Source organism: Leptopilina heterotoma, unplaced genomic scaffold (genome assembly GCF_015476425.1).
Source record: "Leptopilina heterotoma isolate Lh14 unplaced genomic scaffold, ASM1547642v1 Lhet_51, whole genome shotgun sequence".
NCBI lineage: Eukaryota > Metazoa > Arthropoda > Insecta > Hymenoptera > Figitidae > Leptopilina > Leptopilina heterotoma.
In genome coordinates, this window is record NW_025111110.1 from 1,751,884 (window position 1) to 1,779,454 (window position 27,571).

Here is a 27,571-nt window from a genome sequence, read left to right on the forward strand (position 1 = left end):
GAAACAATTTTTCTCCAATTATACATATATTATACTTTATATCATAAACAATGCAATCTTCATAATTAGCAAATAACATAATTATATGCTCCTAATTATTAATACACTTTTTTATTGCCAGAGAAGTTAGTGATAAGAATTACAGATATAACTGAAAATATTATTCCTAATCACAATTATAGCTTCATTCATCATTAAATCTTCAATTTACAATCTAATAAATTATTGTAAATTAAATTTATTATTATATTAACTAATTAATTTCGATTAACTATAATTAAAACAAATTCAATAAAATATAACTATTATATATCTTTTTTTCATACAAATTTTTTCCAGTAAATAATTTTCGTTAAAAAAAAATACTGGAAAATTATATTATGTAAACAAAAATAGTTAATTTTTATGAACTTTTAATTTTTTTTATTGCCTGCTATAGGAGAATGGAATTTTCATCGTCGTCCCTGAGACCCAGGTATCTATCGGTCTGAAAACATCAGGCACAACCCAGACATGTCAACTGGAAGTGGTCTTGTTTTTTGAATCCCCTCAGTGTGTCAGTCAGTGTTGTCTCATCAAAAGTTAAACTAAGGAGGTTCAAAAAAAAAAAAAAAATATGGCGCTTTTAATCAAAATTGCCCAATTAGAGGTGCGTTCAATATTGTCAAGAATATTTAACACTTTTCACATTGATTTTTATTTAATTGTTGTATAAATATTCCCTCAGTTTGAAAGGATCGATACTCTAATAGAATAATAAATATTATTTCATTCTTGTGGAGCTGGAAATTTATTTTTTACCTTTAAAGCAATTTTTTTTGCATTTAAAAATAAGTTTTTAAATTTGAAAACAATTTTTCCAGTTAAAAATTAATTTTTTAAGTTGAAAAATAAATTTTTACACTCGGAAATAAATTTAAACGATAAAAAATAAATTTTTTTACTGCAAACACAAGTTTATAAAATTAGAAAATTAATTTTTAAATGTAAATAAATTTTTAGAAGTAAAAAATAAATTTTTACATGCAAAATTAAACTTTTTCATTCAGAAACAAATTTTTACATTCAGAAATAAATTTTTACATATAGAAATAAATTTTTACAATCAGAAATAAATTTAGACAATAAAAAATAAATTTTTTTAAGTAAAAATAAATTTGTAAAAGTAAAAAATTAATTTTTAAAAGTAAATAATAAATTTGTAAAAGTAGAAAATTAATTTCTACATGTAAAAATAAACTTTTACACTCAGAAACAAATTTTTACAATAGTTATCAAATTTTTACACACAGAAATAAATTTCTACAATCAAAAATGAATCTTTTAATGCAAAAATAAATTTCTGAAAGTGAAAAATTAATTTTTAAAAGCAAATAATATATTGTAGAAGTAAAAAATAAATTTTTACATTCAAAAATAAACTTTTACATATAGAAATAAATTTTTGCAATCAGAAATAAATTTAAACAATGAAAAATAAATATTTTAGAGTAAAAATAAATTCCTAAAAGTAAAAAATTTATTTTTAAAAGTAAATAATAAATTAATTAAAGTAAAAAATAAAGTTTTACATGTGAGAATAAACTTTTACATTTATAACCAAATTTTTACAATAACAAACAAATTTTTACATACAAAAATAAATTTTTGCAATCAAAAATACATTGTTTAAAATTAAAATCAATTTCTAAATGTAAAAAATAATTTTTTAAAAATAAAACATAAATTTCGTTACCTACTTTAATTCAAATTCTCTTTTAAAATTGTTAATCAAATTTATTTTTACTCAGTTTTAATATTAAACTTCACTGAATTTATTTATTTATATAAATATTGTTAAACATTATTAACATATTATTAACATTAATATTATATAAAAATTTGTAAATTGAAATAAGATTTAATTTATTAATTTCCCAATTGTAATAAAAGCTGACAATAGTTGGTAATAATTATATTTTGCTTCTTGAAGTTAATTTTTAAAAAAGGTTGCAAACAAAAAGAAATTGTTAAACAAATTCAAAAATATGTTAATTTACAAGATATTTTTATTCATATGATTGTAATTCAAGGCCGTGGGTTTAAAATTTGATTAATCGCTATTAAAGTATTTGCATCTCTTACAATCTCTGAGTAGATTATAATCGTCACTTTCAATTTCAATCAAATATCAGTGCTTAATTTTTTTTAAATAAAAATACTAAAAACAGAATTAAATCCTTAGAAGAATTCTTTCTTTCTTTGTTAATACAAATTACAAATTATTAATACTTCAATTAAGTAATTTATTAATTAATTTTAGTTAATTTTAATTTTCATTAAGTATAATTAATATTTGAGAATATTAATTGTTCTTTATGTGAAAAAAAATATTTTGCAAATTAACATATTTTTGAACTTGTTTAAAAATCACTTTTTGTATTTGAAATATTTTTTTTTTTAATTTTGAAACTATTTTTATAAGGTAAATTCAAGAAGAAAATTGTAATTATTACGCTAATAATTTTCGAAAATAATTATAATTAGGAATTAAAATTTCTAATATTAATAACTAAATCTTATTTTATTTTCTAATAAAAGTTGAATTATTCAGATTAATTTTATTTTTTTTTAATTTTTGTAACAAATTATGCAAATCGAATAAATATTTGTTCAAAAAACAGTAATAAATATTTATTACACTGCTATGAAGTAATTACAAATGCAATTATCATTCATCATTTTTTAAAATATTTATTTTTTGTCCTTTTTTTTCTTTTTCTTTCCAGAATAATTCACTTTCTCGAAAAAAATATCATTGAAAATATTTACTATTTTCGTAACTTGTAATTTAATGTAAATTTAAATTTTTTTCTTTTTCATTTTGAATTGAAAATTTATTTTTCGCGAAACCTATAAAAGTGTTACATATTCGACAATGTTTTTTTTAAGTCATCTCTGACCTACATTTTAAAAATTCTTTTTATATTTATAACTCCTTCTTGACGATATGGTAATTTATAACTTTCTGAAAAATTCTCTCTATACTGTTTAATATTTTATTTTTTTCCAAACGAAATGTTTAAAAGAAAAACAAACCCTCTACTTAATTTTATTTTAAATGTTGCAATTTCTTATCGCCTCCGGATGTACTGTAAAAATATATTTTCGTTAAGCAACATAATGATAAATCATCTGTATAATAATTATTATTAGCTTTCGAGAAAAACCATTCGATAGCACAATAAGACATATTATACGAAAGAAAAAAAATCATCTACGCTCGTAATATAATGTAATAATACAAATTGTGTAATTTGATTATTGGAGTAATCGATATTTTCCAATGAAAATCGAAAAACATGAAATAAAAACGTAAAATTATTTAAATTGCATAAATAAATAAATATATGTAAATATTTATTGACGTAATTTAAATAATTGTCCGAATATTTGTTGTGGAATTTTATCATTGCTAGTTAAGAGGAAATTTTTCTTTTTGCGTAACATCAGTTTAGAGAACAAACAAACTGGTTCGATGGCTTTTGATTATAAGCACGGTTGTCAGTGCAAAAATAACTGTGAATGAGAAATAATATCTCAAATCTAGTGTGTTATTCAAACAGTACAAATAGAAAGCGAATTTTCTTTTTAAGTATTTGCAGTGTACCAAAATGAAAAGTGTTCGGTTTCTAAGAAATGGACAATTATTACAAGTAAAGGGTTCTTTTTTCTTAAAATGAAATTAATTAACTGAATAATAATAATATTATTCTGTTTTTGTAAATAAATAAATAAATAATAAATTTTACTGTAAATTAACTTTTAAATTAATTTTACTGCAAATTAACTTTACAACTGTCAATCAATTTACTGTAAATTAATTTATTACCAATTAATTTTACTGTAAATTAACTTTTCTGTAAATTAATTTTATCCCGAATCAATTTTATTTTATTTACTGATTAATTTATTAATACAGTCGACTCTCCCCTTTAAAAAAACTGTTGAAACTTAAAAAAATCTTTATGCGGATCGGCCAAGTCAATTTCTAAACATTTTAGTCGAGATACTACTTCCCCTTTTTTGAATTTTGAAAATCTGATATCAGATTCGTAATCAGCGACCCCAAAAACCCCTGAGTAATAAATATTAAGCGAATCCGTTAAGTTTCTAAAAATTCGTCCGCCATATTGACTCCGCCATTTTGAATTTTGCAATTCTGACTCTAAATACGAAATCGTTATCAAAAAATCTAAAATGTGTCTGTGTTATCAAAGGTTTTATTTGTCAAATATTTTTAAGCACTATAATTTTTTCTAGAGACACAAAATCCATTTTAACTAACCTAAAAATTAAATTATCGAGAGATGACTGTATTATTTATTTAATTGAATTATTTTCGCAGACAAGAATGTCAGCCAGAGCCTATGGATCTTCAGCTCCGGCTGTAAAAATGTTCATCGATGGACAGTTTGTTGGTACGTCTGTTTAAATTTTTGAAAACTCAATTATTTTTCCCAAAAGTAATTTAAAAATAAATAATACTTTCTAAATTATTAATATTTATTATATTGCTTTTTCATAGAGGAAGGAATGTATTTATTATTCTGAATTATTTATATTGTCAGAAGGTAAAAATAATTCTAAATATGTTTGTGAAAAATTTTCAGATTCAAAGAGTACGGAGTTTACGGATGTTCACGATCCAGCAACAAATGAATTAATTTCCCGAACACCAAAATGCACAAAGGAAGAAATGGAAAGTGCGGTTGCAAGTGCAAAAAGTGCCTATCACAAATGGAAGAATACCAGTGTTTTAACGAGGCAAACTTTAATGCTCAAGTATCAAGCACTAATTCGTGAGCATTCGGTTAGCTTCAAATGCAATTTTAAACTATTCCCTTTTGTCACAAATAAACGAACAAATAATTTTCACCTAAAACTCTCTCTCATCTACAATAAGGAGAAAATCTAACCGTCTTTCCTTTTATAGAAAGAAATTGCTGCAAATTTAGTCAGGGAAAATGGAAAAACAATGGCTGACGCTGAGGGAGATGTTTTAAGGGGCCTCCGTAAGTAATCAAATTAGTTCTTAATTTAATAATTGAATTAAATCTTAATTCAGCTGGTACCACCAACTATGTAGAAACGAGGCGTTCCAATGGAACGTGAATTAGAACCCATGTAGTTAAATTAATTTTTAAGTTAAGTTAATTCAATAATTAACCACTTTGGTAGCAAGGTGTTCCAATGGAAAGCCAATTAAAACCGAAGTAGTTGATTCCTTAATATTATTAACCACTTTGGTGGCGAGGCGTTCCAATGAAACACCGATTAGAACCAAAGTAGTTGCATTAAAAACCCATTTTTAAAAATACTTACCCTTCTTTTCTTTTCAGAGGTTGTTGATGCATGCACGGCAATTCCGTCCCTCCTTTTGGGAGAATCTATGCAAAATATCGCCACAGACATGGATACAATTTCTCATAAAGTTCCACTGGGCGTGACAGCGTCAATTTGTCCATTCAATTTTCCAGCAATGATTCCACTATGGTCATTTCCAATCACAATTGCCTGTGGGAATGCTGCAATTTTAAAACCATCCGAAAGAGTACCAGGAGCGTCAATGATATTGGCCGATCTCTTCAATAAAGCCGGAGCTCCTCCGGGACTTTTAAATATCATTCACGGACAACATCAGTCCGTTGATTTTATTTGTCAACATCCGGACATCAAAGCTGTCTCCTTCGTTGGCTCCGATCAGGCCGTGAGTTTGCAAATTAATTTACTGTTCGAATCCAAATCGGGGCTAGATCTGGCGTCCCTATTATTGGCATGAAACACCTTTTCAGATCGAGGCCAAGTCTGACCCCGATCTGGGAAGGTGTTTCATGGCCAAAATATGACAATTTCTACACGGGTACCTTTGTATAGTTACCCAAGGAGCACGTAAGCTTATCTTGACATCACTGTAATATTACATTGGAGATTCGTTATATTACACTGTAATATTACAGTGATCTTACTGGGATATCAAAATGTCCGCCTGGAGGTAATATTACGTTGTTATATCAAGAGAATATTACCTGGTAATATTAAGGTAATATTAACGTAATGTTAAGGTAATATTCAGATAAAATTAGAATAATTTTATAATTTAGAAAAAAACATTTCACAAAGCTGGACTTGAACCCTGAACCTTGCGCACAGTAATCAAGAGTCTTACCACTGAGCCAAACTTACTTGTAGTGTATTAAGATTTTTGATAAAATATGAAGAACTTTAAAAAACTTACAAAGATTATATACCGTCGAGAATCTTAATACACTACAAGTAAGTTTGGCTCAGTGGTAAGACTCATGATTACTATGCACATGGTTCTGGGTTCGAGTCCAACTTTGTGAAATGTTTTTTTCTAAATTATAAAATTATTCTAATTTTATCTGAATATTACCTTAACATTACGTTAATATTACAGTGTAATATTACCTTAATATTACCAGGTAATATTCTCTTGATGTAACAACGTAATATTACCTCCAGGCGGACATTTTGATATCCCAGTAAGATCACTGTAATATTACAGTGTAATATAACGAATCTCCAATGTAATATTACAGTGTTGTCAAGATAAACTTACGTGCTCCTTGGGTAGTGAAATTTTCGCGTCTCGGTAATTAGACACAGTGAGTACAACTGCATAGAAGTATTGCCTGTGATAACACGGAGGATAAAGCGTGTCTAGGCTTCCCCACTCCGAGAAGTAGCGCGTTCTAGGATTCCCCCACTGTACGGTACCCCTTCCACTTTTTCGTGCGCGGATATAAAAGCCGGACTCCTGAGCGGCAGAGGCACTTCGTCGCCGACTTCCGACGAGACTCGACCTCTCCCTCTATAAAACGTCGCGCGTTCTATGGTTCCCCTACCGTTCGACTCAGAATGCCCCCTCTACTTCTCCGAGCGAGGATATAAAGACCGGGCTTCTGAACGACGAGCACACTTCGTCTTCGACCTTTGACATGAGTTCTACTCTTTATTTTTCACACATAGGACGTTTATCTCCATTCGAAAAATGTCCTAAAGACACCTTATGCCATAAAATCGTTTCTTGGTCCCAATATGTGTTTAAACCGTTCTTAGGGCATCCCTAAAAAATCTATATTACAATGAAACGCTGATAGAGTACAGAGATTGGTGATGAGGTGATACTACTGTTGACACATGGGGCCCCGCATTCTTGTAAACTATGTCTAAAAACTTTATACTAAAGGTATGTCCTGAAGACGTCTTTTGGACCCAAATTCTTTTTAGAAAGTCCTTCAAAAGAACATAACTCTCCTAATAATCCCCGATAGAGATCATAAAGACACTTAAAGTCCCAGTACCCACTGCGAGCCAACAATCTCTTCCCTAAAATCCAACACCAATATTTATTCAACAATCGAATACCCAACTTTTTTTCCACTTTCAGGGGGAGTACATCTACAAACAAGCGAGCGCTCACGGAAAACGAGTCCAATGCAACATGGGAGCAAAAAATCACTGCGTAGTGATGCCGGACGCCAACAAAAACAAAACAATTTCACAAATCGCTGGTGCTGCATTCGGAGCTGCCGGACAACGTTGCATGGCACTATCAGTTGCAGTTTTCGTAGGCAAATCACAAGACTGGATACCAGAACTCGTCGAGGCTGCAAAAAGACTAAAAGTAAACGCCGGACACATTCCGGGAGCTGATCTTGGTCCCGTAATTTCGCCCCAATCAAAGAAGAGAATTTGCGAACTCGTTGAATCGGGTGTTAAGGACGGCGCTGGTCTTCCACTCGACGGAAGAAATATCGTCGTGTCCGGCTTTGAGAAAGGAAATTTCGTCGGTCCCACCGTTCTCACGAATGTTAAGGTAAACTTTTTTCCTTATTACATTTTAACTTTAACAAAAATAAAAAGATGCATCATTTTTGTCGATATTTTCCATACTGACTCTCGAGGAGAAATTTTCAATACTTTCAGACGTCGATGCGTTGCTACACGGAGGAAATATTCGGACCAGTTTTGGTGTGCATAAACGCGGACACTTTAGACGAGGCAATTAATATCATTAATAATAGTAAATATGGAAATGGAACGGCAATTTTCACGACTAATGGAGCCACGGCGAGATCTTACGTTAATAGAATTGAAGCAGGTCAAGTAGGTGTTAATGTTCCCATTCCCGTGCCATTGCCTATGTTCAGTTTCACTGGAAATAAAGGTTCTTTCCTTGGTGACAATCATTTCTACGGAAAATACGTAAGGATTTTTTTCATTTTCTCTTAGAATAGAAATTTTTTAAAAAATGTTGTTAAAGAACGAGAAAGAATAGAAATTTTTTTTCTGTTTAGCAATTTTTAATAAATTTTTCTCTCAAATTTTTGTTTTCTATTTTTTAGGGAGTTAATTTCCATACGCAGACGAAAACTGTCACACAATTATGGAGAAGTGGAGATGCTACTGATATTACATCATCAACTGCAATGCCCACAATGCAATAGTAATTTTAATTAAGAGAATGTCGAACAGTTTCTTTTTTTCGAAATACGCTACTTTTAACAGCTCAAAAAAAAACGAACTTAGTATTACAATCATAAGCATAATTTAACGTTTTTTGTTCAAAGAAGGCAATAATTTTCAGAAAAATGTAAGAAAAGCGCCAAATGCAATTTTTATGTCTCCTAAAAATTTTTACTAATTAACTTTTACTAAAAATTTATTTTATTTAGATTTATATAAATCAAAATATCTTTTAGTATAATTTTTTATCTTATTTTTCTACTTTCTTTCAACATAAATAATTTAATAAGTATTTAATTTTTAACATTGCAAATAAATTATTTAATTTTTACTAAATTGAAATCAGATTAAAAAAATAAATTACAAAAAGAAGTATTTACTTTCTTTATTTTTTAAAAACTTTTTTGCACTTTTCCTATATTTTTTACTCAAAAAAAAATTATTGATTCTATCAACGAGGAGAAAGAAAACTAGAGCTGCTAAAAATATAGATTTGTAAGAAATCTAAGAAGAAACATATACATTACGACAGCTATTTACGCCCTCAGGTATATTCACATCAAAAAGTTATGAAAGTTTTATATTCACAAATTCTGTTAGAAAGACAAAAGGAGATTAAGCATTTTTTTCTTTCATGAAAACGTCTCCGTATCATGCAATGTCTTCCACTATTTATAACTGTTACCGAGTATTTTTACTTTAGTCCAAAAATTATCTCTGCAATGAAATAATTCGTTTGAATCAAATAATGAAAAATTTGACAATTAAAATTAATTTTTAATTATATTATAATTAATAATTATATTAATTGAAAGTTTATTTGGATATATAAAGAAATTAATAATTTTAGAAAGCAAAAAGTAATTATTTTCTAGTTGATTAAATAATTCTAATACTAATTTTAATGAAAGTAGAAGAACTGAGAAAAAGAGACACTACTTTCTAATCTTATTAATTTATTTCCAAATAAATTACAATTTCTGACATTAGTTTCTATTAATAAAATTTTTTATTGACAAAAAGTTATTTTTTTGGTTAATAAAATTTTACATTAACAAAACGATATTTTTTGTAAATAAAATTTTTTATTAACAAAAATGCACTATTTTTATTTTTTGTTAATAAAAAATTGTTTTATAAAATTAAATACAAAATTGCCAAATATTTCAATATTTGACTCAAAAATTCCTTCAGTATACTCTTGTTAAATGTTAGACCGCAGTACAAAGATTTAAAGAGAATTAAAAAAATACAAAGTGTGTTAAAAAAATGATACAATTTAAAAGGCTGAGTTACATTTTTTATAAATAGATATTTAATATTTTTAATAAACATAAGAAATACGTGAAAATAAAATAATCGAAAATATTCTAAATTACTTTAAGAAATTCAAAAAAGAGAATATCAAATAATTTTGATAAACACAAAAAAAAAGAAGATAATTGTTTAAAAGAAAAATTGTAAGATAATATTGTATGTATAAAGAAAAAATAAACAATAATAATTTTTTAAAAGATTTAATTATGAATTTTCAGTTTTTAAAATTAATTACTTCTTACTAAACTCATTAAGAAAATAAAATTCATTTATAATATTTCTATTGAGAAAAAAAATTAGTTTTTCATTTCTTACTAAATTTATTAAGAAACAAATATTAAATTATAATTTTCCTACAAAACTTGTTAGGAGAAAAAATTATTAATTTACATTTTCTCACTGAACTTACAAAGAAAAGAGAAGAAAATTAATTTCTAAGTTCTTACTAAAGTTATTAAGAAAAGAAAATTAATTTATAATTTGTATTATTATGACCTTTTGAATTAAAATAAATAAATAATTTCTTACTAAATTCGTTGAGAAAAAGAATTATTAATTTTTTTACAAAATTAATTAAGAAACAAATATTAATTTATAATTTCTTAATAAACTTGTTGAGAAATAAAATTTCTATTTTTTAATTTCTTACTAAATTTATTAAGAACAAAAATTCATTTATAATTTCTCACAAAACGTATTTAAAAAGAAAAATTTTCTAATTTGCGAAACACTAAAAAAATCTCAACTTATTAAAAAAAATATTTTTTTCTAAAAGTAGAAAATCGAAATTGTAATTATCACTCATTTCTATTTTTAATAATTAAGTTTTAAGTGAAGAAAAAAAAACATTTGAAAATGAGTTCATACTCATATTCCTAAAGGGAAATTGGGGTGCGCATGCGAAATGAATTTCACCCCTTAGCACGCAACTGCGCGTTTTTCTAAGGAAACCCTTTAGGTTTTACTTGTCCCGGATTATTGCTCCGGTACAGCTTGCCCGGAAGAGGAAACAATAAAGGAAAAAAAATAATAAGAATTATATACAAAATTATTATCATCATTCTCAAAAATTGTCACACACAAATACACAACCACACAGTAAGTACTTGAAATCTTCTATTAATGTCAAATTAATCCAACTACGATCAATAAGACATAGGTGGGAATAATAATTTTAAAAAAAAAGAGAATAGAACAGAATTTTCTTCTACCAACCAGAAATCGTCATGTCAAACGTACATTCAGTGCACAACATTATTGTTTTTACTTTGAAAAAAATTAAATATACAATTTTTTTTTATTTTTGACAAAAAATTAATTACTTAATGGGGAAAATTAAATTTATATTTAAAAAAAACCATAAAATTAAAATAATCGAAGAGACGTCTCTTTGAAAAATCGATTCTAAAGTTTCTCTCTTGGGAGAATAATACCTAAGCTTTCAACGCGATTGCATTTTGATTTTTATTATTTAATAATTACTTTCGTTGGGTGAATTTTAATTTTGAATATTCATTTTTGTGAGGTGGATTTTCCTTTTATATATTTTTTTACTTATTAATGTTTAACTGTATGTAAATTAATGTTTCAATATGCAATGACAATAGGAATCATAATACAGATTAGATGACTAAAATTACAATTTCAGTAATTGATAATTATCATCCCTTTCATTATAATAATAATAATTATTATAATTACTATTGTTGTTATTTTTATTACTATTATTATTGTTACTATTATTTTTGCTATTATTACTACTATTATTATTTTCCTATTATTACAATTGTTTTTACTATTATTACTATTGTTATTACTATTATTACTATTGTTACTATTGTTATTATTATTATATTGACTAATGTGTTTGTTTTTATTATTATTATTTTTATATAAAATTCATAATCAAAATTATTTTTATGTTTAACTTATTTAATTTTTTAAAACTAATTTTCAATATTAATATAAATAAGAAGAATAAAAATGTTAATAATAATAAGAATAATATAATATTTCTTTAATATTACAAAAATATTGTTAACATTAATGTACTTTTAACGTAATGCAAAAATTAACAACACAAATTGAACAATAATATTTATTGTAGTTTTTTGACTTTAAGATGATTTTTAAAACATTTTTATATTGTTAATATAATTTAAATTGTTATTGTAATTGTCACAATTATTGCTTTATAATTAACATTTATAATACAATAATTTGTAATGCATTAACTTGCATTACAGTAATTTCTGCAACAATAATTTTGTATCAAAATAATTTGTATTCAATAATTAATGATTAAATTATTTCAATAAAAATTATTGTATTACAAATTATTGTATAACAAATTATTTTATTACAAATATTTGTAGTACAATAATTTGTATTACAATAATGTGATTGTTGATTATTTTAATACAAATTATTGTAATACAACTATTGTAATACAACTATTGTAATTAAAATTATTTTAATAACAATTAAATTAACAAATAAAAAAAATTAACAATTAACAATTATTGCATTACAAATTATTGTCTTAGAAGTTATTGTACTACAAATTATTTTATTAGAAATTATTGTATTTCAAATTATTCTAATGCAAATATTTGTAGTATAATAATAATTTGTTTAAAAATTATTTTTTAAAACAATAACTTGCAAAACAATAATTTGTAACACAAAAAATTTGTAACATTGTTAAAAAAACTTCCATAAAATGTAATATTGCAATTTTCCAATATCAACAAACATTAACTTCGAAGCAAACAAAAATAACCATTACTCCTCAAAAATTCTCATCAAATTCATAAAAAAAAACGACTGTTATTTGAAGAAAAATTTCCACTATTTATAAACGTGTATTAAAAAAAAAGAAAATCACTCTTTTAAAGAACTAATAAAATTTTTCGTTACGTGCCTCACAGTTTTTCGTATGAATTGAACTTGAGAAGTGCAATAAAAGTAAGAGTAAAAAAAAAGAGATGAAGTGCAAGAGGAGGTACTTGTGTAACTATCCAACCAACTTTTTTTTTTCCTGTTTGAGTGTGAAGAGTTGTTTTTTCCTCTCCTCTTTTGCACACTCATTCAGAAGGGTGGTTTCAAAACCAACTTGGGTTTTACGTTCAGCGTTGCCTTCCGCCTCACACAGTGGCTATACGATGAAAAGGAGTCTCTCAAAATTACACGGCGTGAATTCGTTAATTAAAGTCTATGTCAATCTTTTTTTTCCTGCCGTTTTTAAAAAACAAAAGAAAAAAAATAACTCAAAATGAATTCTTACATCTCTCTGTGTGTGTGTGTGCGTGTGAATATTTTCCACGTTTAAAATTCTTTTATTATTCATACCTAAATTCCAACAATTTCCCTAATTGAGCACATTTTTTATGGCTTTAAGGCATTTAAAAAAAAATTTTCTTTTAATGAAAATTCTCTCTCGATGAAACGAAATGGAAAAATTATTGTTTGGCCAATTTTATAAAATGTTTTATGTACATTTATGAATTTTTTTTTGGGTTTTTTTTATCTGATGTTTTTTTTATTCTAATGTTACTTCAATTATTATAATGTTAATTTTGTTGCTATATAATGTTATTTCTGTTGTTGTACTGTTACTTTTGTTGCTATTGTGTTACTTCCGTCGTTATTTTGTTGCTATAATGTTACTTTAGTTGTTATAATTTTTCATTGGTTGCAGTAATTTTATTTTTCTTCTTATAATGTTAATTTTGTTGCTATAATTTAATTTTTGATGTTATAATGTTAATTTCATTACTGTAATGTTATTTTTGTTATTAAAATGTTATTTTTGTTGTTATAATGTTACTTTTGTTGTTATAATTTTACTTTGGTTGCTATAATTTTATTTTAGTGTGGTTATAATTTTATTTTTGTTGTCATAATGTTACTTTAGTTGTTATAATACAGTTATTTTGCCATATCATTTTATTTATGTTGTTATAATATTAATTTTGTTGCTGTAATGTTATTTTTGTTGTTATAATTTTATTTTTGTTGTTATAATGTCAATTTTGTTGCTATAATTTAATTTTTGATGTTATAATGTTAATTTCATTACTGTAATGTTATTTTTGTTGTTATAATGTTACTTTTGTTGTTATAATTTTACTTTGGTTGCTATAATTTATTTTTGTTGTTATAATTTTATTTTTGTTGTTATAATGTCAATTTTGTTGCTATAATTTAATTTTTGATGTTATAATGTTAATTTCATTACTGTAATGTTATTTTTGTTGTAATAACTTTACTTTGGTTGCTATAATTTATTTTTGTTTTTATTATTTTACTTTGGTTGCTATAATTTTATTTTTGTGTTGTTATAATTTTACTTTGGTTGCTATAATTTTATTTTTGTTGTTATAATGTTACTTTGCTTATTACATCACAGTTATTTTGCCATATCATTTTATTTCTGTTGTTATTATATTAATTTTGTTGCTGTCATGTTATTTTTGTTGTTATAATGTTATTTTCGTTGCTTTAATTTATTTTTGTTGTCATAATGTTAATTTCGTTATTATAATGTTATTTTTGTTGTTATAATTTTACTTTGGTTGCTATAATTTTATGTTTATTGTCTTAATGTTACTTTCCATGCTTTAATGTTATTTTTGTTGTTCTAATGTTACTATTGTTGTTATAATATAATTATTTTTGCAATATCATTTTATTTCTGTTGTTATAGTATTAATTTTGTTGATGTAATGTTATTTTTGTTTTTATAATGTTAATTTTGTTGCTATAATGTTACTTTTGTTTTTAATTTCAGTTATTATTACTTTTGATGTAATTTTGTTCTTTGTTTAATATTTTTCTAAACTTGTTTATTATTTTTTGTTACTTTTTTCTGTTGTGGTTGTTGTTATTATTTTTTCGGCATTTAATTATCAAAAAAAATCAACAGTGTAAATAAACCTTATAAATTTAAATGTAAATAAATATTGTCAAAAAAGACAAAAAAATAAAGCTGCAACAAAATAATAACAAGAAGACTACAAAAGTAATTTACAATAAAAAAATATACAAAAACAAACGTGACACAGAAACTAAAAACTGTAACTAAAACAAATATTTTATATTTTTACTTATAACTTTGCTTCTCTTATTTTCCTTCTTACTTGTTTACTTCATTATAACTTCTTCATTTCTGTTAAGAGCAACTTTTGTTCTTCTATTAATATTTTTCTCTCACTTTACAACTTTAAGAACAAACAAAAAAAGTTGAAAAAAACTCCTTTATTTATTTTCGTTTCTTTAAAAATTCAATAATTATTACTTACTTTAAAATATTTTACTGTTTGCAGTAATGTTATAAGCATAAAATATAATGTATTTTATACCTAATAATAAAAGAAAAAGTGTATCTATAAATTAGCTGTCAGTATATAAAAAGAAAAAAGTGCATCAAAATTGAGTTTACGATTCACAAAAAAGAACCATAAAAAGAAAAAGAGCAAATCATTTTTCGTCATCTCTTGAACGACTCTTTAAAAGTCTAAAAATACCAGTTCGTAATCCGTGATACCTCAATATTCGGAAAAAAAAGTGCAAACGCTCTTTTTATGACAAGAAAGATTAAAGAAAGATGACTCTCCTATACATATACATCAGATAGAGGGAGAGAGAGTGAGTGAGTGAGTGACTGAAAACTCAAATAGAAAATGACCTTCTTTTTTTTCCCTCCTAATTTTATCGGAATATTTTTTTCTTCTCTCCTTCTTTTCAAAACTTGAATGAGATTCTTGAAAACATAAAAAACTCGAAAAAAATTTCCATCTGTCGATAGGAAGGGGGCAAATCGTTGGCAAAGTGCGGGTCGTGTCTTTTACATTTACTTAAGTTTCTTGAAACTCTTATTCTACGAGTTTTTACTTTTTAAAGCAGTTTGAAGATTGAAGAACTTCCTCAGCAGTTATTGAGGGCTTAGAAAACGTCTTTTAGCTTTTGCGACTATATATACCTATAAATTTCAATATCACGAATATTATTCTCAAAAGAAAGATAATTTGTAAACTCTGACTTATTAAAATAATCACAAATCAGAAAATTTATTATTATTATTATTATTATTATTATTATTATTATTATTATTATTATTATTATTATTATTATTATTATTATTATTATTATTGTTTTTATGAAAATAATGAATAATTATTTATTAAAATAATAAAATAATTATTAGCAAATATTGCGTGCACGAAACGAGGAATTTAATTCATATTATTATTCAGATTGCAAAAGTTTTTATTTTATTTAATTACGAACTTTTATTTTTCAATAATTTCAGAAACAAAATTTAAAAAAATTCACTTACTAACTAATTAACTAATTAAATATTATTTTTCAAAAAACAATTTAAATATTTTCACAACTAATAAATTTGTTCACAGGAGTTCAATTATTTTTAGTACAATTTTAAAAACTTTTTTGAAGAATTCAATTAATTTAAAAAATTTTTATAAAATTCTTCATACGAATTAATTATTTTTAATAATTAACTCCTTAAAGGAATTCAAGTATTTATAAAAAAAATTTAATAAAAATATTCGACACAATTAAATTATTTTCGAAAATTTTAATTGAATTTTTCGCAATGATTCAATTATTTTCAATACAATTTAAAAAAATACCTTCAAAAAATTCAATTATTTACTAAAATTTTGATAAAATTCTTCATAAAAATGCAATTATTTTTATAAGTAATTCTTCAAAAAAATTCAACTATTTTCAAAAATTTAATAAAAATCTTCAAAACAATTCAATGATTTACGAAAATTTTAATAAAATTCTTCACAACAATTCAATTATTTTCAAAACAATTTAAAATAATAATTCCTTGAAAGAATCCAATAATTTTCAAAAATTTTTATAAAATTCTTAGCAACAGCTCAATCATTTTAAAAAATAATAAACTTTATCAACAGATTTTGCAACGAATTTTATTAAACTTTTAAAAATAATTAAATTTCTGAGAAGAGTTTTATTATTCATGAAAATAATTGAATTCTCGTGAAAAATGATATTATTTGTGAAAATAATTGAATTTTTGCAACAAATTTTATTAAAATTTTAAAAATAATTTAATTTCTTAAAAGAATTTAATTATTCAGGAAAATAATTGAATTTTAGTGAAGAATGTTATAGTTTGTGAATATAATTGAATTTTTGCAAGAAATTTTATTAAAATTTCAGAAATAATTAAATTCCCGAGTAGAATTTTATTATTCATGAAAATAATTAAATTCTCGTGAAAAATATACAATAATCTTCGAAATAATATTCAATTATTTTCGAAAATTATAAAATTCTTAGCAACAGTTCAATTACATTAAAAAATAATAAACTTTTTCAACAGGAAATAAATTATTTTCATAAATAATAAAATTCTTCGCAGAAATTCAATTATTTTAAAAAAATTTTATAAAAATCTTCGAAACAATTTAATATTGTCAAAAATTTTAATATAATCCTTCGCAATAATTCAATTATTTTCAAAAATAATAAACTTTTCCACGGGAAATCAATTATTTTTATAAATAATAAAAATCTTTGCAGGAAGTTAAATATTTTTAAAAAATTGAAAAAAATTCTTCGAGACAATCCAATTATTTTTGAAAATGGAAGTAAAATTCTTCCCAAAAATTCTATTTATATTCAAAAAAATACAATTTTCCAGAGGAAATCAATTATTTTCATAAATAATAAAATTCGTCACAAGAATTCAACTATTTTGAATGGATAATTTATTTGTCTTATTAAATTTTTTTTAAAATTGTCAAGTAATAAAATTCTTTCAATCAATTTAAATATTTTCAAAATATTTTATTAAATTCCATGCAAGAATTAAATTATTTCATATTCAAAATTATAAAAGTAATAAAAATAGCATCACAAAATTTTTTTCTAAATTAAAATTAATAAAAATTTGAAGTAATTAGAGCAAAAATGATATGAAATTTTCTAGTTAAACATTTTTTAATTCTATATAGAACAAGACATTAACCCCTTAACAGTCCATGGCCCATATATGGCCACGAAAAGTCGTGCCACCTTCGCGTCTGTGGCCATATATGGCCATCTCAAAAAAAAAATACTAAACATGATTTGATTTTAGTAGCGAAGTACATACTACTGTTTTTGGGGTCGCTGAATCCGAATCTGAAGTCAGATTTAAAAAATTCAAAATGGCGGACTCAAAATGTCGACTTCAAAAAATAAAAAAATTTCAAATTCGCTTTAAACTCGTTACTTGGGGGGTTTTCGGGGTCTCTGATTACAAATATCAGGTCAGATTTTCAAAATTCAAAATGGCGGATCCAATATGGCGGATAATTTCAAGATTGATGCGATTGGATTAAAATTCGTTTCTCAGGGGTTTTTGGGGTCGCTGAATTTGAATTTGATGTTCGTTTTACAAAATTCAAAATGTTAGATCCAATATGGCGGATAGTTTCAAAATTTATGCGTTTCGATCGAAATTCGGTTCCCGGGGTTTTTTGGGGTCACTGTATTCGAATTTGATGTTCGTTTTTCTAAATGCTAAATTGTGGATTCAATATGTCGATCAAATTTTTTGAATGTTGACAAATTTGTCTAAAATGTTTACTCAGGGGTTTTTGAGGTAACTTCATATTTTTTTCGCATCAATCTTGAAATCATCCGCCATATTGGATCCGCCATTTTGAATTTTGAAAATATGACATCATATTTGTAATCAGAGACCCCGAAAACCCCCGAGTAACGAGTTTTAAGAACATCTGAAAAAAAATTTTTTTTTGAAATCGCCATTTTGGGTCCGCCATTTTGAATTTTTTAAATCTGACTTCAGATTTGGATTCAGCGACCTCGAAAACCCCCGAGAAATGAATTTCCCTTAAAACTCTTTAATTTTAAAATTATCCACCATATTTGGTCGCCATATTGGATCCGCCATTTTGAATTTTCAAAAACTAACCTCAAATTCGAATTCAGCGACCCCAAAAACCTTATATATGATGAAATCATATTTTTTTGTAAACTTTTTTTTCGGACCGTTTTTGGACCACAAGCGATTTTCAACTAGACTGCGAAGGGGTTAAAACAATAATAATTATTATTATTAATATTATCTACAATATTAATAATATATCAATAATTAATATTATCAATACTATAAATAATAATAATAACTATTATTATTTTTATTATCCAAGTGTTTGCGATAATTGAAAATTTTACTCATTTCCCAAATGTCCATTCAACCGTGAAATTACCGAAATTAATTAATTAACTCGATTTCAATTTAATTCGATGAGTTTAAAAATTTTAATACCCACGCACAGAAACATCAAAGAGAATTTCAATTATAACTCAATTTTTTCAATCACATTATTATTTGCAGCAAAAAAATTAATTAATCTAAAAAATCATTTAATTTTCGCCCCCAAAAAGAAATACTTAAAAAAAAAAAATGTTTTCAATATTTTTCCTTTCCTGTTATTTTACAGATTAAAAAGCAACGAGATGTACAAAACAGTTCGCAAGGGAGATGCAAGTCTTCAGTATACAATACTTCCTCAGACAGATCAATTTACTACGAGTGGAATGCCACAGCAGCAACAGCCGCAATCGACTCGAAAAAGTAAATTGAAAGTGGCGAAATATACAATTGTCTTTATTCTGTTCATTCTCTCGTGTATTGTCACGCCATTTCTGATTAATCAAAATGAACGGAACATTTTTCTCAACAGTATGTTATCAGTTGGTAGAAGTACATCACAAAATCAAAATCACAATACTGTTAGAAATTCAACAAATAATAAAGAACTTTCGCCATCGTCATACGATGAGGCAAATACAAATCGTGAAATGAGTTTAATTGTCTCAAAAATCTTCTCTAAATTGGACGCTTCAAGAGAAAGAAATTCCATTGAAGAAACATCAACTCAATCGGAGAGCTCTCGAAGTATTATCGATAGACAGGATTCTGATCTTTCGATATCTGGTGAGTGATAAAAAGAAATGTAGTTTTTTAATTTTTTTCTTTCTTATCATTACAATTAATTAATTCTTGATATATAATTTATTAATAAAATTCTGGCTTCGCACTAGATCATTATATCTTAAAATATAAATATAATAAATTATAGCTTAAAAATAGCAAAAAGTAGCTTTAGGACTGAAAAGAAGTAGTAAAAATGTAGCTATCGAAAAATTAACCTTGATAATAAAAAAAAACTCATTTTAGTCGATTCACAAAAATCATAAAAATTTGATTCTGTATTTTATTTCCTTGACTTTTTCCTAATTTTCATCAAATTTACATACTTTTTTTCTTATCCTGCTAATAACTTCAATTCTATAAATTTTTAAATAGAAAAAAAAATTTATTTGATTCAAATAACCAATTACTTGACTATATTTATCAATTAAATAGCATTTAAAGCAAATACAATTTAATTGATTCAAATAAATATTATTTGATTCAAGAAAATATTTTAATTGATAATATTTGAATCAAATATTTATTTTTTCAGTGTACAATCTTCAATTATTATTTTCTAACTTTTATATAATTTAAAATCCTTCAGATATACGATTACATTCAAAAATAATTTTTAAAAGTAAAAAATAAAACTCATAAGAATATAAAAATTTATTTCAAATAAATACTTTTTTGTTGAAATTTTGAAATTAATTTTGAAATTAATTCTTATAATAAAGTTCTTCAAGATTTCAATTATTCAAATACAAAAATAAATAATTCATTGAATAATTAAATATTTCTTAAAATTGAATTCATATAAAGATTATTGTAAAAATGTTTTTAAATAATTGAATTCTTTCGAAGAATTTGAATAAAATTTTTAAACAACTGTATTAAAAATAATTGAATCCTGCGATTAGTTTTATTATTTATGAAAATAATTGAATGTTTAGGTAGAATTGTATTAACATTTTTTTTCAATAATTAAATTATTTTATAAATTTTATGAAAAAAGTAAATATTGAAAATCATTGATTAAAAAAAATTTTTTTAAATAATTCAAATTTTGCAAAGAATTTTATTTAAATTGTTGAAAATAATTGAATTTTTGTCGAAAAATTTTACTATTTATAAAGATAATTAAATTTTTGACGAGAAATTCGTTCAAATTTTTAAAAATAATTGAATTTCTGAGAAGAATTTAATTATTCATGAAAATAATTGAATTCTTGTAAAAAATGTTACTATTTGTTAAAATCATTGAATTTTTGCAACGAATTTTATTAAAATTTAAAAAATAATTGAATTTCTGAGAAGAATTTAATTATTCATGAAAATAATTGAATTCTTGTGAAAAATGTTACTATTTGTGAAAATCATTGAATTTTTGCAACGAATTTTATTAAAATTTAAAAAATAATTGAATTTCTGAGAAGAATTTAATTATTCATGAAAATAATTAGATTGTTGTAAAAAATGTTATTATTTGTAAAAATAATTGAATTTTTGCAACGAAAAAATTAATTTTATTAAAAAGAATTTAATTATTCATGAAAATAATTGAATTCTTGTGGAAAATGTTATTATTTGTGAAAATAATTGAATTTTTGCAACAAATTTTATTAAAATTTTTAAAATAATTCAATTTCTGAGAAGAATTTAATTATTCATGAAAATAATTGAGTTCTCGTGAAAAATGTTATTATTTGTGAAAATAATTGAATTTTTGCAACGAATTTTATTTAAATTTTAAAAATAATTGAATTCCCGAGAAGATTTTTATTATTTATGAAAATAATGGAATTCTCGTGAAAAATTTTATTATTTGTGAAAATAATTGAATTCTTGTAAAGTATTTTATAAGAAAAATTTTTAATAATTGGTTTCATCGAAAACTTTCAAGAAAATAATTGAATTCCTATGAAAATATTATTTTTTAGGAAAATAATTGAATGCCTGAGAAGAATTTTATCAATTTTCCTTAAATAATTAAATTCTTTTGGGAAGATTTTATTAAAATAGTATATATTGAAAGTAATTAAATTTCAAAAAAAAGTTGAGAATAATTGAATCGTATCAAAGAATTTTGTTAAAATTTTTTCAGTTGTTTCTAAGAATTCTATTAAAATTTTTGAGAATAATTTTTTTTATTTCAATTATTAGCCAATTTAAAGTAGTGCAGATTGTCAAAATTAAAGAAAAAAGTAAAATTTTTTAATAAATATTTTGTATTACTTAAAATATTCAATAAATATATTTTTTAAATAAATTATTTATAATTTTTTTTGTTTTAAAAATTTTATTTCTTAAAATTACACCAATTTTTATTGTTAAACAAATTTTTCAATAATTATATTTTTTAAATGAATTATTCAATAAATATTTCTTTTTAAATAAATTGTTAAATAAATATTTTCTATTAAATAAACTTTTTAATTTAATTGAATATTTAGGGGAACATAGTCTAGGTCGGCCACCTTTTTGACTTTTGTTTATAACTTTTTTTTAAAAATAAATTTGGACAATTGAAGTATATGGTTGGAAAGTCCTGTTTAATAGGAACATTTTTTCTGTACAAAGTAAATTGACAGGTTTAAAAATGAAAAAGTTATAAAGATTTAAAAAAAAAAAAATTTGTAGTCCAGGTTGGCCATTACAGTCAAGGTCGGCCATGTTTAAAATTCAAAGGGCATTAATCGTTAAAAAATAAAATAACATGTTTGGAGTTACGGAAAATTGATTCTTTATTGTTTACAGTTTGTAACTTAATGAAATAACAAAATAATAAAAATAAACAATATAAAAAAATAAATATAAATAAAAAAAAATTTTGCACTAAAATATTAATAAAATTAAATGAAACTATTAATAAGATGATCAATTATATTATGAGTTATACAGAATTGCAGTTTTTGCAAATGAAGTAGCTCGTCCTCATCTTTGCGCATTTTAAACACATAGTGGCCGACCTTGACAGTAAGTAACATTACCGAATTGTTGTAACCATAAAGAAATACGTTTCGGGATTCGATTTTTTACTTTGTTTTCCTTTCAACCATGAGTCCCACAAATTTTCTGCATACTTGCCTTGACGATTCAATTTGTTTTTTATCTTTTATTAATGGTTTTTCACATTATGCACAAAACTTTTTTTGAGCTTTTTTTGTACCGACGTCACAGAAAACACAATTTTAGATTTTCCGAAAATGTAATTGAACAAAAAGTTAGGTTTCACTAAGACAAGCTTCGACAAAAATGCGCGTAGGTGGCGCTAGTGAACTTGACAAAAAAACGCGAGTGGCCTACCTAGACAGTAGGCCAACCTTGACTACATTCCCCTATTTAAATTTGTATTTATTTATTGAATAATTTTTTAATAAGAAACATTAATTGAATAATTTATTTAATACAAAAGCACTAAATATATAATTCAGCAAATATTTGTTTCTAAATTATTCAATAAATTCTGTTTAATAAACAAATTAAATTTTTTTTCTATAAATTACTATTAAATAAATTTTTTCTTCATTTAAATTATTAAAGAATTTTCTTTTTCAATAAATTATTATTTTTATTCATTTATTTATTTTCGAATAAATTTATTAATAAATAGATAAATATCATTTTTCCTTTTTTTAGAAATAAATCTGGTGACAAATCGACCACCACCGATTCCCTCGACAACGTACGCGACGAACTTTCGAAAAAGTTTGTATTCAACGATGCCATTGACGTCGTCATCAATTGTGTCGGCGTCATCGATCGCGTCAGTGTCATCGCCGGCACCAATATCATCATTGAGTTCATCGACCTTTGCCTCGTCTTCGTTAGAATTAAAATCGTCAATGGTGACGGGAATGCCATTGAAGCCGAAAATGCCACGAGTGACTTTAAAATTACGGGAAAATGAAACGATACCGCAAATGTACATGAAAGCTGGAATAGCGTCGTACAAGAAGGGAAACATCACCACCAGTGTTTTGGCGAGGGGTTTAAGTTTAGAGGGTTTGATCTTCAAAACACCGGAAGGCACAATTAAACCTTGGCCACAAAAATGGCCCTTTGAGTGGATGCCATCGGACCCGAGGTGGCAGGTGAGTTTCCTTTTTTTAAATATCAAATCTTTTATTTTCTAGGATAACATTTCAGATCCCTGAAATTGGCGCCAACGCTCAGCGTCGAAAACTGTTTTTTTTTATTTTTATTGATAAAAATGGCACTAATTTCACCTTTTTCGATTATTTAGGGAATCAAAAAAATGTTAACAGTTCTTTTTTACTGTAAAACTATTTTGAAAATTTTTTTTTCAGTTTCGTGTAAAAAGTTTTTCGGCGCTCAGCGTCGAAAACTATTTTTCTTTTATTTTTATTGATAAAAATGGCACTAGTTTCGCATTTTTCAATTATTTTAGAAATAAAAAAGAATGTTAAGAGTACTTTTTTACTGTAAAACTATTTTTAAAAAATTCTTTGATTCGTTTCAAGTTTCGTGCAAAATCTTTTTCGGCGCTCAGCGTCGAGAACTATTTATTTTATTTTTATTGCTAAAAATGGCACTAGTTCCGCATTTTTCAAATATTTCGGAAATAAAAAAAATGTTAAGAGTACTTTCTTACTGTAAAACTATTTTAAAAAAATTCTTTGATTCGTTTCAGTTTCGTGAAAAAATGTTTTTCGCCGCTCAGCGTCGAAAACTATTTTTTTTTTATTTTTGTTGCTAAAAATGGCACTAGTTCCGCATTTTTTAAATATTTAGGAAATAAGAAAAAAACTGTAAAACTATTTTGAGGCCAAGTCAATTTTATTTCGGCTTAATTTTCATTTAACCTTTTATTTAACGTAAACCACTTTTTATTTTCTTTCATTTTTAATTTATTTTTTATTTAAATAGAATATTGTTAACTTTGTTTCTATTTTATTTTATCATTCTTCGAACCGAAAGGCAAAATTAAAAAATCAATTTCCCCACTTTTTAAAATTCAATTACACGTCTAATTGCTAAAAGGTCGCAATTATTTTTTAAGAGACCATTTTAGCAGACAGGTTATCATTAAAAGATGAAACTAAAACAGATTTATCAGTTTGAATTAGGATCTGACATAAATATTGATCACGGTGCAGTAAAAGCTTCTGATCGATAGACAAAGCGTGTTGGTGAATCTAAAAGCAGAACAGAAGCGGTATTCGCGCTCTTGCGATGTTCTTCTCCATTTTTTTCGTCTTTTTTCTTTTTTAATTAGAGCTCTTCATTATTTTTATCAATAAAATAAGGAAAACTAAAGTTTTCAATTTTCAAAATTGCAGAGATTGTTACATTTCAAGGATGTTCTTTTCAAACTCTTTTAATTTATTTATGAATATATCGATTTTCTCTTCAAATTTTCTATTCATATTTATTTAAAATTTATTAACTTTTTGTAATGCAGGGGAAGTTTGAAATTTTCAATTCATACTTACATTGAAGAGTTTGAAAATTGAAGAAAAAATTTGAATTTCTATTTTGAGAGTATATTGAAAAATGAGATTTGGAAATTATACTGAGATAAATGCGCAAATAGTTGAAGTATTTTTTTTCTCTAAAAGTTGAAAAAAAAATAGTCCGACTTGATTATTTATTTAAATTGTAGGAGTCTATTAAAAATAATACAATAAACAAGAATTAACAAAAAAAATATTTAGAAAATTTATTTATTTATTTAATTACTTAAACGGACTTACGAAAATATAAAAATTAATTTCCCTAAAGTTTTCAACGTTCAAATCAACGAATATTTTTTTAACATATTCTCAAAAAAATATTCTTAACAAGTTTTTAAAATAATCGTGTTTCTTAATCATTCAAATTAATCATTTATTTATTTAATTTTGTTAAACTGTTTTAAAATGATTAAATTTATTCAAGGAATTTTATTAAAATATAGAAAATAATTAAATTCTTTCGAAGAATAAAAAGGTTTTTGAAAATAACTAAATTATTTCAAAAAAATTCTTAAATTTATTGAGTATTATCGATTTTGTATTTTAATTAACAGTTAAAAACTATTAAAATTTTATTAAAATGATTGATAGAAAATTAAACTCTTTTAAATAATTACATTATAGTTTTTGTAAATAATTAAATTCTTTTAAAAAATTTTATAACGAATTAAGAAAAAAATTGAATTCATTCGTGAAATTTTCTTGGAAATAATTGAATTTTTGCAAAGATTTTACTATTTAAAAAAATAATTGAATTGCTTCGAAGGATTTATTAAAATTTTAGAAAATAATTCAATTCTTTCGTGAAATTTTAAAATTTAAATAAAAATAGCGTGACATAGTTTGTAAACAACCTCTTAAATTATTAAATAACATTAATAAATTAATATTATATTTATTTCTAAAAAATAATTTCTTATTTTAATTTCAGGGCACAGGATTTACTCTTCCAATGTTAAACACAATTTTCAGCATTTTGGGAGTCCTCGTTGGTCTACTGTGTCTATCGTCCCTCGTACTTTTATTTTTATTGCGATTGTCTCGAAGAAAGCGACCGGTAAATATTGAAGAACCAGAAATTGAAGGACCCGAAGATAAATCCACACTATTGGGAACGGAAAATCAAGAAAGAACAAGTGATCGAGAGTAAGCACAAAGTCATCATATTTCCTTTTTTGACTTCAAATTTAGAATCATTCATCATCACAAAACTTCACTGTATTTATAAACAAAAAAATAAAATCAAATTCACTATCTATGGGCAGAGAAAATATTCTAAAAAAAAATAACTTCTTTTACTTTTGCATTATTCATTTTGCTTCCTCTTTTATATTAGAGAGAGAGAGAGAGAGAAAAAGAGGAAATTATTCATTTTTTTTTAAAATAGAAGAAAAACATTTTTGATTAAAAACAAAAATTTAACATTAACATTAAATAATATTATTAATAAGGAAATAAATTCGTCAGTGATCTTTGACTATAAACAAAAAAAAATTCTGGATGTTACTCGTAATTTTTGGAAATATCATCAGTGTATATAATTTGAAAAAATTGTATCAATAATGCTAGAGCAATAACAGAATTGCTTGTTTTCGATCTTTTTCGAGGACTCAGCAGAATGCTGATTAGAAATCAAAAAATACTGATTGTATTGGAAAAAAGTAGGTTCGCCTTTTATTTGTACGGCATGAATCCTAAAACGTGCTTGGAATTTTTCTTATAATCTTATATTTTAAAATACTTCAAAGTTCGCATTTTCTTAATATAAAATAATCATGTTTTTGAAAATCCATTTTTCTTTTTCTTTTTTTTTCTTATTCCTCCTCAGAAAAGTTTTAAAAATTATGAAAAATTCGAAATTTATTAAAATAATTCTTTAATTTTTATTTACAGTACATTAGCATCACTATCAACAACATTAATTGTAATTAAATTAAACGTTAAAAAACAATAATTTGTTTATTAAATAATAATAATAATAATAATTTAATTTAATAATTAATTAAATTTACTTAAATTTTAATTTTTTTATGATTTTTTTCAATTTTAATTTTTGCTATTAAAATTTTAATTGCAATCAGTAATTTATGCAAATACTTTTTAAAAAAGTATTTCGTTCATTTGAGCGTTTAAAACTTGTGGATAGTGTTTTTTAATTTTTTTTTTCAAAATATTTTGAAATGAATTATTTCAAAATGCAACAAGAAAAATTGCAATTAAGACTAATTTATTTTGATAATTTTTTATTTTTATA

General features: G+C 24.3%; 2 protein-coding genes across 3 annotated transcripts; both read left to right on the forward strand.

Moving 5' to 3' along the window:
* The first annotated feature begins 501 nt into the window (after window positions 1–501).
* LOC122507691 (probable methylmalonate-semialdehyde dehydrogenase [acylating], mitochondrial) lies at window positions 502–8,652 on the forward strand. Of its 2 annotated transcripts, none has more exons than XM_043620544.1 (8): window positions 502–649; window positions 4,388–4,460; window positions 4,653–4,852; window positions 4,976–5,054; window positions 5,382–5,749; window positions 7,454–7,882; window positions 7,993–8,271; window positions 8,412–8,652. In XM_043620544.1, the coding sequence occupies exons 1-8, from the start codon at window positions 617–619 to the stop codon at window positions 8,511–8,513; spliced, it is 1,563 nt and encodes a 520-aa protein (XP_043476479.1). In that variant the 5' UTR covers window positions 502–616; the 3' UTR covers window positions 8,514–8,652. The 2 variants fall into 2 exon arrangements, with proteins under 2 accessions (XP_043476479.1, XP_043476478.1); XM_043620543.1 differs by lacking the exon at window positions 502–649 and adding an exon at window positions 3,556–3,695.
* Window positions 8,653–10,810: 2,158 nt separating this feature from the next.
* Window positions 10,811–26,588, forward strand: LOC122507692. The gene is made up of 4 exons (XM_043620547.1): window positions 10,811–10,947; window positions 19,362–19,858; window positions 23,480–23,934; window positions 26,249–26,588. The coding sequence occupies exons 2-4, from the start codon at window positions 19,378–19,380 to the stop codon at window positions 26,465–26,467; spliced, it is 1,155 nt and encodes a 384-aa protein (XP_043476482.1). The 5' UTR covers window positions 10,811–10,947; window positions 19,362–19,377; the 3' UTR covers window positions 26,468–26,588.
* The last annotated feature ends 983 nt before the right edge of the window (window positions 26,589–27,571 follow it).

What these genes read in the sequence shown, in the direction of transcription:
- LOC122507692 (XM_043620547.1), top strand. Translation starts at nt 19,378, where the DNA reads ATGTACAAAACAGTTCGCAAGGGAGATGCAAGTCTTCAGTATACAATA. An exon ending in TTCTGATCTTTCGATATCTG is followed by an intron (nt 19,859 to 23,479) that starts GTGAGTGATAAA and finishes TCCTTTTTTTAG; the next exon opens with AAATAAATCTGGTGACAAAT. An exon ending in CATCGGACCCGAGGTGGCAG is followed by an intron (nt 23,935 to 26,248) that starts GTGAGTTTCCTT and finishes TTTTAATTTCAG; the next exon opens with GGCACAGGATTTACTCTTCC.
- LOC122507691 (XM_043620543.1), top strand. Translation starts at nt 3,654, where the DNA reads ATGAAAAGTGTTCGGTTTCTAAGAAATGGACAATTATTACAA. An exon ending in GAAATGGACAATTATTACAA is followed by an intron (nt 3,696 to 4,387) that starts GTAAAGGGTTCT and finishes TTATTTTCGCAG; the next exon opens with ACAAGAATGTCAGCCAGAGC. An exon ending in AGATGTTTTAAGGGGCCTCC is followed by an intron (nt 5,055 to 5,381) that starts GTAAGTAATCAA and finishes TTTTCTTTTCAG; the next exon opens with AGGTTGTTGATGCATGCACG.